The sequence below is a fragment of the Centropristis striata genome, chromosome 4 (genome assembly GCF_030273125.1).
Source record: "Centropristis striata isolate RG_2023a ecotype Rhode Island chromosome 4, C.striata_1.0, whole genome shotgun sequence".
Classification (NCBI taxonomy): Eukaryota; Metazoa; Chordata; class Actinopteri; order Perciformes; family Serranidae; genus Centropristis; species Centropristis striata.
The window spans coordinates 13,422,661-13,442,343 of NC_081520.1; the positions used below are offsets into that span (position 1 = coordinate 13,422,661).

At 40.8% G+C, this 19,683-nt stretch overlaps 1 protein-coding gene across 2 annotated transcripts in view; it reads left to right on the forward strand.

The window, feature by feature from the left end:
• The window catches only part of stard13b (StAR-related lipid transfer (START) domain containing 13b), a 62,086-nt gene that overhangs the window by 18,509 nt on the left and 23,894 nt on the right, over positions 1-19,683 (forward strand). The window contains exon 1 of one of the 2 annotated variants that reach the window (XM_059331024.1): positions 17,625-17,787. The exons of the other annotated variant lie outside the window; for it this stretch is intronic. Within the exon in view, the coding sequence (XP_059187007.1) occupies positions 17,625-17,787 (163 nt within the window). Of the gene's footprint in view, positions 1-17,624; positions 17,788-19,683 lie in introns of those variants that run through there. 2 annotated transcript variants of the gene reach the window in all.

The window sequence follows — 19,683 nt, forward strand, 5'->3', positions numbered from 1 at the left end:
GGAAAATAACACTAGACCTTTTAGCCCCACTGACTTGTGTTTTGTTTTTCCTGAGGCAGAAAACAAAACCCAGAGCTCCATCCGAAAACTGCATATGGATATGCTCAGAGAAGATTTGGTCTATGGAAGAGGAGGAAAAAGCTTAATCCTCCCTCTGAAATGTTTATTTTCTGAAGGCATTACTCAACGTTTATAGAGCATTTTTCAAGTCTTGAGTACATGATGGGCCAAAAGTGCCTTATTCCCTTTCACACAGCATAATTTGTATGGAAATCTATTCCCTGCAGTCTCTTTAATTGCACTGTTGAAATTAATGGCTTCCTCTAGTGAGAGGAGGCAGCTATGTTCATCCTCAAAACCCTGCTGCCTTAACTGACATTAATCATAGAATTAATGAATCCACAGTGACACAGTAACACTGAGAGCTCCACATGCAGCCAGGTTTCTGCCACAGATACGCTACAGATAAGGAGGATAAAGCTGCATTTATCTCTCCAGCCTGAGATGTGCATTTAGTGGGTGTACATGATTATGAAAATCATATTTTTGTGCACAGCTAATGTATATTTTTTAAATGTATTTGTGTTTTAAAGAAAAATAAAGAGCGCAGAGGAGAGGTTAGATAAACAGAGAGATTGACAGGGTCCAAGGAGAAGCAGTTATGCAGAACTCTGTGACTTTTAACTTGCATAAATAAATGGTCATGTGCTTTGTTATGATAAACATCACCTTCCCGAACACCAGTCTGAGGGAAAAGGAGGCTTAAACAGCACTCCGTGGCCCAACACTGTCAGGACGAAGCTTCCCTCTCTGAGCTTTCAAACAGACAGACTGTGGGCATTTACACAGATCCTCTCTCTGAATAAATATGCTAATCTACTTTCAATGTGGAAATCTCCTGCTACTGATTATAAGAAAAACAAAGAGGAAACTGTGAATCCCTCGGAGACTTCTTTCTATTTGTAAGGAAAGTAACGTAAAGCCTTGTGTCCCTCACACATTGGTGTGAATGACTCCCAGAGAAAGGCTGCAGAAAATAGGGAACAGGGATGTTTTGAAAGTTTAAATCTAACCTTTTTTTCTTCCAATGGTCGTGTTAAATGTCACCTGGTGATTCCCAAATGCAGCCTTGCTTTATCGATTCTGATTTCAGAGTTGTCTAATTAGGCTAAAAATTCTTTTGCACTGAGAGAACGATCTCTGCCAAAGTGAGATGAAGTAAACGCTGAATGTGTGGGATGTAAAGCCAGAGGAATGTGTAAATCTAGTACCCCTTGGCAGCAAATGCTTCTAATGGAGGGTTTGGTGACATTTTTTGTTTTGTTGTGGCAACATTTCTGGCAAGCAGTAATAGCTTTGGGATTTGGTGATCCATGGATTATGCGTTTAAAAGTGAACGGTGTGACTTACATTTTCTTTCATCTGTCAGGGAAGTGAAAGCGTCTCTAGGTGCCATATTACGTTATAGTGTATATTTATCCATAGTGGGTACCCCTGTTCAGTTATGCTGCTTCTGATAACTGCCACATATTTAGGATTTGAGCTGGAAATACCTGATTGACACCAGGTGTGTTGGTGAACAGACTGAATTTATGTGGCGCTTTTCTTGTAAGCGCTATACAACACATGCCAACATTCACACACGCTCTCATACATCGATGGCATGCGTGTCAACGTGCCAACCTGTGGTTCAGGGTTCAGTGTTTTGCCCAACTGCACTTCCTTAGTCGTGCCATTTTGATCACACTGTGAGCATTTAATTTATTTATGTGAAACATCATCACAGTTTTTTTTCTTCATTTATCAGCCCTTTAGATGTGACTCCCACAGTATGAGACTGGCAGATATGAACATCTGTCTTCACTCCTCTGAGGGACCTCAGTGAGTATACGCTGCCATATAAATCAGTCCAGCTATAGATGGAGCACCAGTGGGTATTATATAATGTATATAGCTGCTAATGCATTACAGCGGGGTTGTCTTGTCTGTTTTTGACTCCTGCATGTTCCCCAGCTGTTCCCAGAGCCCAGGCTTTCAGTCTCACCCAGGGTCACTGCCTGCTGGTGGAGGCTGACTGTGACCTCAGGCAGCTGCACTGTCTCTCTTTCTGTCTCTCTGGAGGCCTGTTACAGACCATAATATACACATCACAAAAGCCTCATAGCAGCAAATGAGGAAATATAAATTAGCCTGGAACCTACATATACTTGTAACCAGAACATGTTAACAAGATAAGGGGCCTAGTGGGTGTAAAATTAAGATCATATGTGTTTTTGGATATTTTGAGCTGAAGGCAGGATTATTAACCCTGATGGTATTCTCTGGTCTCTATTGGATTCTGACCTACTGAACTGTTTTTATTAAGAAATCTTTTTTTGTGACCGAAAGGTCCAGCCTTAGCCATGTGTCTCATAGTTCCCAAGGCGAGGCCATGGGGGAAATAGAACATTTTAGGAGAATTGTTCTCCTTTTCTTATTTGTCCAAAAGCATGATCATTGATATGCTGCTCAGAGTCTGTGTTCCAGTTTATCCAAATATGTTGGATGGGGTTAAGGTCAGGGCTCTGTACAGGTCTGCCAAGTTCTTCCACACCAAACTAAATTTTTTGGATTAGCGAGAAGACTCCTGGCTAATCCAAAAAAGTGGAGTGGGCTGAATGCAGCGGTCAGCCATCTGCCAGGGCTGCTGCGGGTCACTTAAAGTGAACAAGTGAGTTTTATAAATGAACATGGAAATTAGCTATCAAGAGCACAACTGTGTTTTGTACCAATTGGTAGATGTGTTTATTTCTGCTGTTAAGTTTGCATTTTAATATAGTATAGGTGTCAATGAGGGTTGACTCCCTTTTGACTGACAACCTCAGGTGGCCAGTTGAGGAATTGCAGGTTTGGGCACTTCTGTATTGGCTTTATTTTTTAGCCACAGAGGTTGATGTAATTTAAAATTTGGCAAGAACAAATGATTCCCTTGAAGGCCTTGGAAACAACATGGATTATGAGTGTATTAAAGGGAAAAGGACCTCATGTTCTTTGGCCAGAGGCATCATCACAACACAAAATGATTTCAACTTTGTTGAAATGTAGATGTGTCAATGAATCTGTCTTACCTCTGTGTCACCCCAAACAATATGTGTGGCGCATTAAAAGTGGCTTCAGTATTGAGAAGAAAAGGCAACGTAGCACATATTTTCCACCACGATGTTTGAATATGGCCAAGCATTTTCATCTGCTCTTTGACTATTTAAAGACAGACCTGGACTTTGTGAAAGTCTTGATTTAAAGCCCGCATATAGCTGCAGGAAAATCCATTTTCATGAGATTGTACTGTTATTTTTGTTTCCTGTCTGTCCGTTGCCTAACAGGTGCCAGATCGGTGACATCATGCGCTAAATTTATAAGCAAGTCGTCATTTGTAGATCCAGCTCAGACTATAAAGGGTGCTGCTGGCATGACGACTGCATGAAAAATTCCACACATGGAAAGATGGAAAATTACTTGTGGTTTCCTGACTGCAGAGGCCAGCTTGGCTGTTTGACAGGGAAAGAGAGGGAAAAAAGAAGCCTGGTAGTATTTCTAGACTTTTCATTGTATATATAGTAATTTGTCAAGGTTGTGAAAACATTAGAGAAACTATTTGGTTAACCCGCTCTGAATTTTTTTTAACGTTGCAATTCCAACATTTTCATTGCAATTATTGTAGCTATCATACATAAAATAGCAGATAATCTCATTTAATAATGTCTTCAAGGCCCTTTTACTGAATGAGATCATCATGTTCAACAGTTCCCATCATGGGCATAATTTATTGCCAAGTATAAATCCTCTGGTTTGATGCTGTCGTTGTGCATAGTGTGTTCCTAGAGCTGTCTGAACAGAAACTGTATTATCTTCCTGTTTTATTGGAGAGGAAACAGGTTTATTGTTCTGATTTTCATATATACCCACACTGCCAATTTGAAAAGAAGCAATAAATCGTTTGGGGGAACAACTTCCTCAAAGCGACCAAGGTGAGAGTGTTTTCTGCGTGCCTTGGTGTGTGTATGTGCGTGTGTCTTGAGGAATTTAGGCCTGGGTTTTGTAAACTAAGTGGAAGGAGACGTGGGCAGCCGTGTCAGGATGCAGGCCAGTCACAGGAGGACAGTGTGTGAATGTGTGTGTAAGTGTGTGTGAAGAAACACAAAAGCTAACAGGTTGGTCCAGCATTCAACTGCCAACTGAGAAGAAAGACAGAAACAAGATTTAGGAAGTAATGAGGCAAGACGGTCCGCAATACTTCAGGACCCTGCACCAGGATATAGTGGCCAAACAGTCAAGAGACTAGAGTCCTGTTATCTCCCGTGTGTGTGTGTGTGTGTGTGTGTGTGTGTGTGTGTGTGTGTGTGTGTGTACATTTCCTGTGAATGTTCTCCTTTCAGGGGTTAATGAATCCAAACAATAACTCCTTTCTCATCCAAAGCTTTATCAAGTCTGGTGCTCCACTTTGTAGTTCCTCAGTGCTCCTGCATGCACACACACACTTTCCAAGCCAAGAACATTTCCGCAGGGTCGGTTTAGATACAGTAACCACATTGGCCTCCCAAATTTCCCACATAAACCACAGAGATTCCAGATGTTGCAGGGAGGCAAAAAGTCTGCGCCTCCGCTGGGCTCGCAGCTCTCGCCTCCCCATCGTCGGGTTGGCGGAGCACGTGGCACGGCTCACACCAAACACTGTGTCCTTCTGCACTGAAGCAAGGCCGCGGGTAACCATGCTACTGGAGATTTACATAGCTGTGCACTTCCACCTGTACCCAGATAACAAAAAACACAGCACACGGTGTTAAAAGACGCTCTGTCCCTGGGCAGTGTAGCACTGCAGCTTTCTTGTGGTTTCAGACCCGATTAAACAATTTGGCTCAGCAATCAAAGAGCAATAGCAGGCAGAGGCAGAGCAGACTTCCTGTATCCTTTCTGCTCTCTGGCTCAGCGGCTTTAAAAGTTAAGGGCCCAGCAGGACTTGTTTGTGTCTCAGTTTGCAAACAATACCTGCACTGTACTTCCAGCTTAGCATGGTTGATGAGTTGAGCAGAATTGTTGCACTGAATTCAGTCCACACATGCATCATTAATAAAACTGGTCATTAATGTGCTGATGTTTTAGAGAGAGATGATGCAAGCACAAAAGCCTCTTTATTATTGTTATTATTATTAGAGTGGAGGTATAAATCTGTTTTCTTCTGTGTTGCTGCCATAACAGATCATTGTAAACATGTGGTCTGAGAACACTTAAAGTGTTGACACACATGTTGATAGTTGGTTTCTGTTAAATGGAATTTTTTTGTATTATTCTGTGTTTTAATTATTATTATGTGTAGCAGCTTGAGACCTTTGGAGGCAAAACTGTACTTTAAATTAGGACTCTATATGTCAGACATTTGTCATAGGAGGGGGAACTCCACTGTAGATTTAATTTTAAACAGCTGTTGTTTTCTCCTTTGGTCTTTGTCAGACTCTTAACTCCAGTTTCTCTCTTGGGACGACGTTCATCTTGAAATATAAACAATCAACTTCCTGTCTGAATTTCTTTCATGGAGGCTAATGTCATGCTACAGTGAGCTGTAATTTATGAAGAGTTAAAGCCATTTGTTACCAGTGCAATGCAAAAATGCGGAGCAAAAATATAAAAAAGTTGGCATGTGAATTTTCCGCATGACAACTATGCACACCTGGTCCGGTGCAAATTATCTGCATTGCTGCCGTGTTCCACCTTTTGCTCCACACAACAAAAACAATGATATTCTTATGACATCAACTACATTGATATCTTGAGTGTATTCCAGCTTCTGGGTGATCTCAAGACATATGTTTATTTTACAATATTGGATGCTGAGAAACCTAATTGATAAAATTTCCACTGGAATAAAGTCTGAAGGTTTTTCCCACGCATAAATGTCTCGCAGGGTTGTGCAATCAAACACAAGCATCAAAATCAGTTTTTATACATGTTGATACAGTTATTTGGACAGAAATACATGCTTTGTGTGAAACACTATTTATCCTGTCAGCTGTATGTATCGTTAATGTGGTGAAAATGCCTTGGAGCAAAACTCTCCCCTAATGTATATTTCACATCTCCTGAAATATGGTGGAAATTAGTCCCTCGTGAAAAAAAGAGACTTAAAAACCAGCTTGAAAATTACTTAAAATCAATAAAACATCAGCTTGTTTTCCATCTGCCACCTCTGTGAGAAAAGGAGTGAAATAGAGGCAATGAGAATGATTGAGAGAGAAATGTACCTCTGTGATTAGATCCTCATTGCTCTAATAGAAACCAGGTGCCGGGCAGTGGTGTAAATGTTTTCCCATGCATTTTTGTGGGCAAGGCAGCCTTAACAGATTCAGACCTGACAGCATTACATGCTTTGTCATTCAATGAAACAATAGCCACGTACGCTTGTCATGCCAGTTTTACATTCTTCAAGCCTCTTTATACAAACTTTGACCCCTGCGTTTCACTTATACACTCACTTATACTAGTTTTAATGATATTGAAACAAACTTTTCAGTCTTTTTATTTTTATGTCACTGGTTTAATACAAATAGTCAAGTTATGTAATAAACGGCTACAGCGGGAAGATCTGGATAAACATAATGGATGAGTCATGTGAAAATCTGCAGCTTCGCAATGTTTCATCTCTATTTTGAAAACAGATGTGATGTAATTGATCATCTGTTTGGGAATTAATGATTCTATCAAGAACAACCTCCACAAAAGGAAGAAACCATGACGTTACAACACACGGCCCTCTAAGAAAACAGAATTAGTGGCCACTTTAATGGATTGGGACCAAAGTCGGCTCCTCCTTCCCCAACCCCATAATCTAAACCCAGATATACACCACATGTGTGGCTCCTCTGGAAAAATGAACTCGACTTGGGAATATATGGTCAGGAAATTTATAGCACATGCCTGGGACGAGCCCTCAGGGGCCGGGGTGGAGGTGGAGGGGAGATCTCCCCACTCCCCGCTCCTTGAGCCTTGTTTCCATTAGGCTGGGAAGAGCAATCTCCCAGACTATTCCAGGGGGCCTGGTGTAAGACCTCCTGGCCAACAACATGACCCAATCACGGACGAGAAATCAGTTTCCTCACATCTGGGATTTTCCCACTGCAGTTATGGGGCAGCATTCCACATCAGTCACCAGACTCGGACGCACAAACTCTGGAATTTAGATAACTTGTATACAAATAAATATGTGTGCGTGTGTGTGTGTGTGTGTGTGTTTCTCTGAATGAGGGGGAGGGTGATGGTGAGAGAGAGTGGACAAAAACTAGCACAGAAATTTAGCCAGTTTTTCAGGGAAAACGGGAAAACTAGCTTTTTAAAAGCTGCCCGGCCAAAACAAACAAATGGGTGAGTCAGGGAAGCAAAAAACATTCTCAAGCTGATTGATGTTTCCTCTCCTCGCATCTGCTCTTACTTCCACTGCCAAAGACCGCTCCAGAGGCTAAGGCATCGTCTAGCCACAATGATCCTCTTAGCAATAATGCTCATTTTCATTGTCCAATTTTGTATTGTTTGGTTAAAGGCAGGAGAGGCGCGACAGTGGGCTGTTTACCTCTCTGGTGATTCATGTCGAGAGAGGTCAGAACCTTGTTGCTGCGCTTCCTCCATCACTTTTACTGTCAGAAGCTGACAGGGACGGCATTGTCTGTCTGTCCATTCCTGCCTTGTCAGTCACTGGGTCTGGAGATTGATACCTTGTTTACAACTTTGACATCTAGTACACTCATTCATTATCCTGTTTTCAACCAAAGTCAACCAAGGGATTAGTAAGATGGACACACAATGTTTTGTAGGATGTTTTAAAGTTCTTTATGATAAAGAATTTTGCAATTTACAGCCTTTACTTTTGTTGAAAATGTCTGCTGGCGTTATCTTGAATTAAGGATGAATTTATAGCCTGTTTTGTGTTGAATTGCCAGAATATATGTGTCTTCTTCTCTGTAATCTTCCTGGCTCATGTGACCAGTGGCAAACAAGGTGCTTGACTCGGCCTAACCCTGACCCTTCCTGAAAAGTCGCAGGATCAAATGAAACAGGTTCTCTAGACAAGTGTGTGTGAGTGTGTGTATTTTCTGTGCTCCAAACTTCATTTTAGCCTGGGGTCTCAACAAGTGGGGCTGAAAATAGCAGCGTGCTGATCACTGGTGAACAGGTTCCTCCCTGTGACCCACGCTGAGCCAAAAAAGCGCCCATGTTTTCTCACACATTTTTCATTCCTGTGACTCGCTAAACCTTAAAATAACGGTGACAAATTCAGTTGGATCCAAATGCAGATGAAAAGCAGTCACACTCTGAGAATTATTCAGTTCCTTCATTGCGGATGAGCAGAAAGTTTTGATGTTTAGCTTTATAGGAAGTCTTTGATGTTTCTGTTATTCTGTCTTTAGCAGAGAGCCAGGTCTTAGCCTGAAATATGTAGATGTTAATGTTTTTAAGTCAAATCCAGTAAGATCAGAGCAGGATCACTTGGTCTCTGTTATTCCTCCTGGCTGCATATCATTTCAGTTTTAGACAGAGCAAATGAATATTCTCCCCTCAGCTGTGCGCTCCTTTAGTGCTCAAATATCTCACTATGTGACCTTGTTATACTCTGTAAATCAGCCGTCCTGCTCGGTGGCAAATAGGGTCTATCTCCTTACTGAAATGAAGTAATGTTAGCTCAGCTTCACACAGAGAGGGCAAATTGAGGTCAGAAGAGAGTTGTTCATTTAAGAAGCTGTCAATCTTCAGCCAGTCACTCTATGTTAAGACTGTGTGTTTATAATGGTTTTAAACCTGTTATAACAGTAATCCCAGCTGCTGAAGAAAGAAATTAATACAGCCGATATGATATCACCACTCTCAGGTCATGCACTGCTTGAATGCGCAGACAATAATGGGAGGAAATTCCTAAAATAATTATGGTATAATGATTACTGAAGCTGGTGTCGATAGTATGCAGCCTTATAGAAGAACTGTTCATGTTTACTCCTCAGACTTGACAGACTTGAGCTGTGGTTTTCTTTTCTTTTCAGTATCTTCGGTGAAAGATATTTTGACAACAAAAGTAAATGGTGCTGAAACTGAACCCATGTTTCTGTTGGAGGGTTGACCTACTCTAACCTACCCGGGGAGAACAGGCTGAACTCTTGCTAAGCTTTAAAATAATAGACGACATCCTGCTGATGAGAAATTTAGGTCACAATCCTAATAATAGTTATTAAATGGGTCTATGTCAATCAAATGTATTAGAAGCATCCAGAAAAAATGTCTGCAGGTAGAAATGACAGCATTTACCGTCCTATTACAGTTAAAGAAAACTATATTTATTATACAAATGCAAGTGCTATGGTTGTAAAGGTTTTTCTGATCACCACAGACACCATATCCTCTATAATTAAACAATCCTGGAATGGTGCAGTGTTGTTTTTAATTGTATATCTTATAGTTTTGGGGCTGACTATGAAGTGAGAGACTGGTCTGGAGAAAGTGATCACTCACTTCTGAATTGTGTCATTTGAGAGCTGCAGTGTGTGTTTGAGGTAGAGTGTTGAGTGGTTGAGCGTTGGTGATGCCTTCAGGTGCTCTATGTAAAGCTCCATTTCCTACTTCAGAGTCTTAGATTTGAGTTGTTGGAAATGCTGCTGGTCAAAAAAATGTGACAAATTTGACTTGGTTTGGAAACTTTCTCTGGTGGTTGTTTTATTCTAGCCATCATGTGCCTTGAGGTTTGGTTTGGCTACATTTTGCTCCTGTTGCAGATTGAAGGGGAACTCGACAATGGAAATAGCATCCAGACATTGTTGTATCTCACATAACAGCATATTTACTTTCAATATTTTGTTGTAATGTATATTTTCTCTAGTATTTCTGCTATTTGCAGTTGCAGTATCAAGGTATATATGCAACAAACTATTTTTAATCAGATACTGTAGTGGGTTCAAAGAAGCACTCATGAACAGCATTGTAGATCTATATTGAAGGCCAGGTGTAGGCAATCTGCGGCTCCAGAGCCACATGTGGCTCTTCAGGCCGTCTGCAGTGGCTCCCTGTGGCTGTGACCAAAACATTTATACAAAATGAAACGGTTATTTGTTTACATTTTAATTTTAATTTAACATTGGTGTAGATCTTAAGTAATTTCTGAAGTAAATTCTACGATTGTAAAAATTTGCAGCTTGTATACAACTTTATTTTTTTACTTTTTGGTCAACTTAAATGTGCATCATAGCTTACGAAAGTCTAAAGCACGTCACCTCAACCTCTAAATTTTGCCAACTTCAAGTCTAGTTTTAACTTTCCCTAGCTAGGTTAGCTTTCCATTCCAAATCTCCTAAAATATTTGTCAAGTGTCAAGCCTCTCATTTGCACTTTGGTTCTCACTGCTTTCTGATAGTTTAGACTTAGTAGGCTGTTTAATTGCCATTGTAAGGCTTGATATAAGGTTTGCTGCTCCATTAGGACATTTTTCCCTTTTTTCTGCCAACAGTGGCTCTTTTGCCCATAAAGGTTGCCGACCCCTGATGTAGGCCAACGTTTGTATATGTTTATTGCTATATCCGTCTAAATGTATATATCTTACTAATTTATTTTTATTATGCCATCCCTGTTAACCCCTCTATTTATGGGACAAATATAAAGTTTAAAAAACATGAATATGGGTACAGGAGAGTTTACTCAGCATACTGTATCTATAACATCCTGTGAGATTTAACCTCAGAATAAGACATGGTTATGGAAACTTTTAAGGATTGTTCTTTGGAATAAATCATGTAGGAACCCTCAGTATTCACACAACTATAACTGAACACGTGGTGGCCTATATCAAATTTTACCACAGGGAAACCTTCATGGAACATTACAAAAATGTATGTTTGCTGGGTCATAAAGCATAGCATTCTATATTCAACAAAGGCTGAAATGTAATAGCCTGAATACATACCATGAATACTTCATATTATTATGCAAAATAGCAATTATAAAATGATGATCAAATTCACCATCTGTTGTTAACATTAGTCCTCCAGGCTCTCCATTCCTCTTCTCCTGTCATACTTAACATATTGTTTGGTTTATCACTGCTCAGCCGGCAATCCCCATTCTTCCCGCAGCACTTGAATGTATCACGCCGGTGTAGCGCTCGCTGTGCGTGCTTCCCTTCACACACACACACAGACGCACACGCACACACATCTGGTGTGAAGTGTGAAAGTCTGTCTTGGTGTTTTACAATCATCTCGTTACTTTTACTCGTTTTAATTGATTTCCGTTTCTAAGCGACAGGAATATTTAAAATTTCCCCTCAAAATGTTGACAACTGTGTTTGAACACCGGGCGCCAAAGTCACGTTTACTGCTCCTGTAGTGGAAACAAAGTTTATAACCGGGACAAGGAAAGGTGATTTCTGTCGGAAACGAACGGGATTTTGTTATTATGTTCAAGTGGAGGATTTGCGATGACATCTAGAAGAAACTCAGCGAAACTGAAGCTCCGGCGGTCTTTCAGCGAGCATCTGCGGAGCTCCACATCCAAAGCCTGGGATTTACTCTGGAAGAATGTCAGAGAGCGGAGACTGGCAGGTCAGTACCCCGCTGCAGGCAGACCCTGCCCCGCTGACACTGGACCGCTTTCACCACAGCAGCAAAAACTTGGGTCAACTCATCTGCTTATCGCCATATCATCTTTTTAATGTTTGGGCAGCAGTAATCAATCATGGTGTGCATGTAGTGTTAATTGGGGCAACAGGGGGAGCATATTTGTGGAGGACAAAATGCATTGTTGGAAATGTTAGATATGATTTTGTCCTGGTTTTTTATAGATTTTATAGGGTTTTTTTCTCTCTCTCTAATAAAACGGTAGTTAGGTGCAGGGTGCAGTACAAAACATGTATCCTAAGAATTAACATGTTCATTGTGCATGCGGTCCAATACATTTTAAAAATGTTAGTGACACTTAACCCTAAGAGCCTTAATCAGTGTTGAATATCTGCGTTTGTTGAGTAGTGAGCTAAAGTCCCACCGATTGACACATTGGTCTTGACTCGGTATCATATAATGGCCCAACTGTGATTACTTTTTAAATATGTGCGGATGAAGCTGGACGACTTTTGGAAACAGATTTATAAAGGGCTTAATAAAGATTAAAGGGCACATTTAGTCTTTTTTTTCTCTGTTCTCTGAGCTACGTGGTGACTTGAAAATATATTTACATCTCAAGGGGGTTGTATGTGGTTGGATTTCATGGCTATATAACGTTATGTACAGTGTTAATTATTCCCCATTATCATGACATTAATATGTCTGCTAATGCCGCAGAGTGGCGCTGTGGAGCAATGTTTGAACTATGAAATGGAAAGTGCATCTGTCTATCTAAACTGTTATATTTAATAATTTATGGCTTGTCATATATCATAAACTTGAAATCAGTTTAGCTTCTCAGCCACCCTCATATATTATAGATCATTTTATTGTTTTAAATATACATATTGTAGATTGGTTTATATCCTGTAGACATGTTTGTTGATATGAACACCTGACTTTGAGTAAACTAGGACCCGAGCAGTTTCCTAGCAATGTGCTCTATACATATTTACCTTAACCTTTTAAAATGCATCTCTCTCGAGAACGAGAAGTCCTATTGTGCTGCCAGGGACTGTCAGTCACACTACACTTTGTTGTTATTAAAGTCCTAGGTGAAATATGTTATATTTCCTGTATTAAAATATGAACAAGCTGTTTAGAATCACCTATTTTTTGCTGCCATTTAATTAATGTGATTGCCAATCAGAATATTAAACTCAGTATAAGACTGCTTCAAAGAATCCCAGTTGGGGATGTGAGCTGTGTTGGCATTACACAGTGTTATAGAGTGAGGCTAATTCAGAGTGAATCATTTTATAGATTTAACTTCAAAGTTACTTTGTTATACATTTGGAAGAAACACGGAACATGTAGAGGTCAGGTAACTGGTGCAGTGTTGTGTGCAGTGTAAATTTGTGCAGTAACCTAAGTCTACCACTAGGTGCTGTGAATTGACTGCATCAGCTCCTCGTGTGGAAAAGCCACATGTATTACAAAACAGCTCTGCCTTCATCAGGAGGAGTTTGAGTTGAGTGCTCAGTGTTGTACAAATAGAGACAAGGCCAAGTGTGTTCGCTTTGTTTAACAGGATTCAAAACTGCTGTTCACTTCTCACACAAGCTTGTTATATTTGTGCAGGAAGTTTGATACATGCTCGGCTCAGCTGTGCAGCCTGCTGAGGTATGATACTGATGCAGCAGCTGAGTCCTGCATTGTCTGGATGTTTGACACATCAGTCTTGCATGCTTTTCCATATACAGTATGTATCACAGAGATGTGTGCCATGCATCTGGCAGTCTCTTCAGTCCTGAGGCCTTTAGCTGCTTGAATAAAGGAACACGGTGACACTTGACAGATTGATTGAAAGTTATGTGAATATTGTTATACTTTGATCCCTGCAAGGTAGTTTCCATGTGTTCTTTTTTATTAGGTGTGCTACAGATATATTTTGCCCCTCTCTATGTTGATTATGAATATCACATCAGGCTGTAACCAAGGCTGATGTGATATTTGGAGCAGGGAGGAGAAAACTCATCTTTCATTTCCAAAATTGTTTCAAGGGAAATGGGAAACTCTGGATTTTAACAGAATTTAGGTCGGCGTTTCAGACCCCTGACAGCTCATTTCTAGCTCATCAGAGATGATATGGCCAATCAACAAGGAAATTCATGTGTGTCAAATCACAGAGGGTGGTCCACTTACAGCCAAATATTTATATTTAGAGAGTATTTAGAGAGATGCAGTGACTCCAACCTGATAGACCTAAATAATGTGCATCAGATAAGAAGTGTAGCCTGTAAATGAAACAGTGTTGTTTGTCTGTTATACTGGATCCGTAACATGCTGCTTTGTTGAAGGTCACTCTGCAGTAAGCAAATATTTAAAAAGACATGGTGGACGCCTGTGTGATTAATAGGTGTTAATTGGCAGAGGTTAACTGGAAAGCAGGAGCCAAATACTGATATGTGACCTGTCACACTCTATATTGATGAATATATATCACAAAGCATTTTATCAATTACAGGAAGATATGCATGAATCCACTGTAAGTTGGTTTGCCTTTTGGGTGAGTCAATTTCTCAGTTATGAAAATAGAGTTTCTGCTTCATTATGATTGAAGAGATGAGTATTATTGCCTTTAAATGTCAGTCTGACAAACTTTGCTTCAGCATGATACTCAAAGCATCAATGTTTCAAAAGTTGCTCTCTTACTGATGAAAATGTGTAGGCCTATGTATGTTTAAACTTCATAGGAATATGCAAAGCAATATATTAAAAATCACACCAAGTTTAATGCAGGAGCCACTGCAACACATGGGGATCAATCTCCTTAACTATTAAAAAAGACAATGCTGAAATTGTCTGAAAGAAAAGTGGAGATAATGAGAAAATCGTTGAGATCATTATCGACAAAGTGGACAATGATGAGGTTTTAGAAAAAATCTTTTTTAGCATTTTTTAATCACCTCTTTCAGTCAAAGTGCTCAGCTGGAACCATCCCTACATAACTGAAATAATGACAATGCCTCTATAGTTAAATTGGATGTGATGTGAAATCTATTAGCCCTTTATTTCAATGCATAAGCATGTCTCTTCTTTCATATATCCTATTTATTGCCATTAAAATTCAAACGTTACTTTATAATACGCGTATGAGAAGCCTGGTTATCCTGGGACACACCCATGTTTTGGGTAAAACCCAGCAGGTTCTCACAGCTGCTCGAGGAGTGCACGCTACTAAATATGAGATTGTGGTCTGAATAATTATGCATTGACTGATCCTCACTCTGTTGAGTCATAGTTGCAGTGGATAAAAAGTCTGCAGTAGAGTACTTGCCAGTAAAAGGGGCTTTCTAAATGCTTCAGGTTAGATGCACAGCAGCTCAACCGATCTTAAAGCATTAAAGTGATTTACTTCCAGACCTGAGCTCAGAATTCAGACATTTGGAGGCTCATAAGGTGGAAATCTTCAGTCACACTGGGGCTATTCTTAAGCCTTAACCACAGGAAACACAGCCTCACCAGAGCCAGAACTGCCCAGTGCAGATTACATGTGTCTGATGCTGAATCAAACCACATCATAGCAGTGTCTCCACTGCCTCCACACATCTGTGGGGCCATGATTCAGAATATAAGTTTCCCTTTTATAAACACACCTGTCTGAAGCTGAGCGCTGTAGCAGGGAATGCAATAATTCTGGACTTGCCTTCAGTGTCTGTTTTACAGTTGCATTTCAACATGGCTTAATTTGTCATCACGCAGTATCAATAACGGCCTTTAAAGGGATGAACAATAAAATCCACACTGTCAAGCTGGCTGCCATCTCACAGGGCCTTGGTATATGTTTGCATGTAATGTGAGTCTGGATTCCTGTTGCCATGCTGTATAGTAGTTGAGCTCTGAAACCTAGACAGAGGCGTGTTGAAACAAGTTTGATAAGGGCTGAAGTCCCTGTGCCTGACACACAACACTCCCACTAAGGACACACCACAGTCATTTCTTCATGGCATGCGGCACAAAGTTAAACACAGGGACATCCAGAGGGAGTACTGGAGATCTCGTAGCTCTTTCACAATCCCCGCTCAGGTATTTGAGTGCAGACAGAAACGAAAACACCATTAATCTAATTCATTATGATGTTGCATAGCAGTGGGTGATTGATTCCGTAATGTGATATGTATGAGTGAATTTCTTCGTCTAGACGGAGAGGGGAGAAGAAAACACAGACGTGGGTTCAGGGAGATCGCGCTGTTGCCAACATGCTGCCACTCATTTTTTTAAGCATCTGACACCTGAAGCGATCCTTTTACAGTATGAATGAACACAGGTGTTTGTGTGTGTAAAATTGAGTCACCGCCCAATGAAATCATCTGAATAGTGTCACGGCATCACCTAGTACCTTAAAAAAGCAACAATCACATATTTAAATAGCTCCACCTGAGGGTGTGGAGACGGCCATTAAACCCACAAGAAGTTTATAAAAACGTGCAGCGGGATCTGAAGTATGCTGCTGAATTGTGGTCTTTGTGAGCTTAAGCTAGGGTGGATTTTGCCAGCCAGGGAGCGAAACAGACAGGGGCTGTGTTTGACTTGGTCGTTTGCCCGCTAGTGCTCTATTCACATGTATGGCGCCATGCTTATACTACACAGGAAAGCCTGTATGCAGAGGCCAGGACAGTCACAAGGAGAGTGGCAGGGGCCCTGATTGGTGCTGGGCGGGTCGGCTTGTGCGGATGTGGACTTCACTTCAGGTGTGAGGAGATGGTTGTTCCATGTTGTAAACTGGCCGATACAGGCAGACTTTTAAATGAGAGAAGCAGGAGTTTTAGTATTCATTAAAATATAGTCATACCAAATAATGTTGCAAGTTACGTTACAGCATTAGACGTTGTCCCAAATACATTTTAAACAACAAAGCAGATTTTAAATATTTTCACAAAAAAAAATTTCAATTCTTCGAACCTTAGTGTTTTTTTCTTTTTTTTGCAACTTTCTTCAAAGTTACAGTTTAATTGATGTCTGTACACATCTTAAATAACAGTGGAAGTTGGAATAAAATATTTTTTTACCTCTTTCCATGAAATGATTGTGAAAACTGTATAACTTCTCAAGACTTAATTATTCAATATCTTCCAAAAATATCACAATAAAAATGAAACTACAATTAATGGAGGATTGTGTCTGAACCGTGTAAATACCATGAACATTGATATATGGTAAAAACAACATTTTTTGTATGGAGTGGGGACTAGGGACAATGTGTCACAAGAGGCTTTCATTCCTGTCATTGAACAGCCGTCAAATCTGAACAGAGCACGATCTTCCCTTTTGTCATGAGTAAAGGGGATCTAGGTCACTCATATGTATTCAAGCCAAAATTTCTTTTTCCCCTGAGGAGGTGACACTTCGAGGAGACCTGCTGAGAGGCCTTCCTGTGGCTGGAACTGGAGGTTATGTGGTGGGGGTGGGGAAGCAGAAATTAGCATTCTCCAACCAAGAAAACAACTTCTCCCACTCTTTCTCTCTCCTCTGTAGTTTTCCCTAAAATGGCACAGACTCACTCTCGCCCAGTAAACTTGGCACCTGTGTGACCAGCAACAGCAGAAGAGTTGTTCTAGTGCAGGGCGGGTCCAAAAACCACTATTTTTGTAAGCCCTCCCACACCCCTCTTTCTTCCACTCCTGCTCTCCTTACTCAGTTCATAGGCATTCCGATGGTATTTATATTTCCCTCCAGAGCAGGGGGAAGTTGACAAGCGTTCACACAGACATTGGATTCAACTCAGCAAGGTGGGCAGTACTCCCACAGCTTCCCTGCCATTGGCCTCCCTGCGGTCACATGACCTGCAGAGATAGACTGAAGTGTTGGCACTCCTCCCCCTAGGCTCTGCTCTGCTGTCCTTCCCAGCTCACTTTAGGCTTTTTGCGCCTCTATGTGAAGTTTTCTGTTAGTGGGAGAGTGTGTGAGTGAGTGTGTATCAGCCAGCAGTCAGAGGTTTGTTTAGGGTACAGTGTTTCAGTTATGTTTCGGGAGCTCCCAGAGTCCACGGGCAGCGAGTGTCTCGGGAGCATGACCCCGGAGACACAGGATTTCTACCTGAGAATGGACCATCACCGCAGACGCTCCGGGTACAGGCTGGGCAGGATCATTGCCAGGCAGCAGCTACTCAAGAGGATCGCAGGAGGTAGGAGATAGAAGTGACAGTTGAGAAATCAAACTTTCTCTTCAACTTTGGCTGAAGAGCCAGCTATTAGATATTCTCTTTAAATAAAGCATTCTTTGTCATACTTCTAGGAATGCTGGTAGCAACAGCTAAGCAAGCTGGTAGTCAAAACATGTTAGTGAATTATGTATGACGCATGAATCTGATAGTATGAAATTCAGTATATCTTGGTGGCAAGTGCATGAGCAAGGGCATCACTGTGTTTGTCTGGTCAGCTGATTATCTTGGTCAAATGTAAGTTCATATCTCTGGCTTTTCTTCCTCAAACACGTCAATAAAAATAATCTTTAGAAGACAAATATAGTGATAACAGTGTGTGTGTGTGTGTGTGTGTGTGTGTGTGTGTGTGTGTGTGTGTGTGTGTGTGTGTGTGTGTGTGTGTGTGTGTGTGTGTGTGTGTGTGTGTGTGACTCTGCAGACAAAGCCAAACTTGACTTTCAGCCAATAAGTAGTCATGGGTGTAGTGGTGGTGAATAATTACTATTGACTGATGATAGCGAGCACTTGTAGGTGATAAGATGTAGGGTCAGTTATGTAACAAGAGGTAAGCCCACAAGACATATCAATGAAAGTCTGGCCTGACAGTTTTACAAGCCCTCGGATCATTTGTGGACTGCTGTATGCAGCCAGGAGTCCCTGACCCCCCATTCATCTAACTCCAGAGCCTGTAACCTATCGCCTTTGCTTTTACCTGGAGATTTAAGGTCCCCAGTCCCAGGAGGGGGCAGGGCAGCATAACAATAGAGAGCACAAAGCTCCAAGACTCCTGCTCCCTCCTACACCCTGTCTCTCTGGATCAAAGGGTGGTTGCATTTCATAACAGAAGAATCATCTTCAGGCATCAGATGGCAACACACAGCATAGTTCTCCTCTCAGTCACAGTAACAAGAGCATGAGTCAGATAATGCAGCCTCTTGTGTGGGCAACATTTCCGGCATCACCGCAGACGACTGAGACAGCACATGAGGCATTTTTTTGTGATTATGACAATCTGAAGGATACACAGAGCTCACTGTTGGGCTGACGTGTGAAGGTGTCCTGGAGCTGTGTGTACGTACGCATGTTTTCCAGAGGAAATCTCCATGATCTGATGTTCACAGGCGTGTGCAGTCATGTAACCTGGCATGTGTTTCCAGATTACATGTCTGGTTTGTCAGCAAACCAACAATTTAGGTAATCTGTGACAAGGACAGAAAATATGTACATGTTTAAAGTGGGTTTTAGGATCAAGTCATTTTAACTGCTTTTACTTGCATGTTTAGGTGCGAGTTGATATTTTTTAAGTACAATGTATTGTGATTTCAATGCAGCCATGGTGAATATTAACTTTTGGGTCATTTGACAGTTTTCACTGCACAGTTTGGCATTCTCTGTGAGGTTTTAAACTGCTTATGCCTTGAACTGTTTCTCCTCAATATCCTAAATCAGTCTTAATTGTTTATATTCCACCTAATATATACAATTCTGATAATAAATAACTTTTTGTGCATATAGAATATGTAACAAAAACTAACAAAACAAAGGCTGTAAACCACAGTAAATGTTAACTTTCCAGTGAAATAATCCCACATAATATCAAGCAATTTGTTTAAGAAAGTGAATTCAAACTTCACTAAGATCGGTACTAATTGTAGATTTGAATTGGATTATTGGAATTGGATCTTTGAATTAGATACAATAAGCCCAAGGTGTCTGTTTCAAAGAAGATAAAAGACAAAAAAAAAAAACTGTTTGCCTACTATTTTTATGGGCTGTTTTAAGTGCTGCAATTTTTTAGTATCTTCTGCAATCTTCTCACCTAATTTTGATAATTGCACTAACTGTAATCTGACTTCCCTTAAATGCCTTAATTGAGCA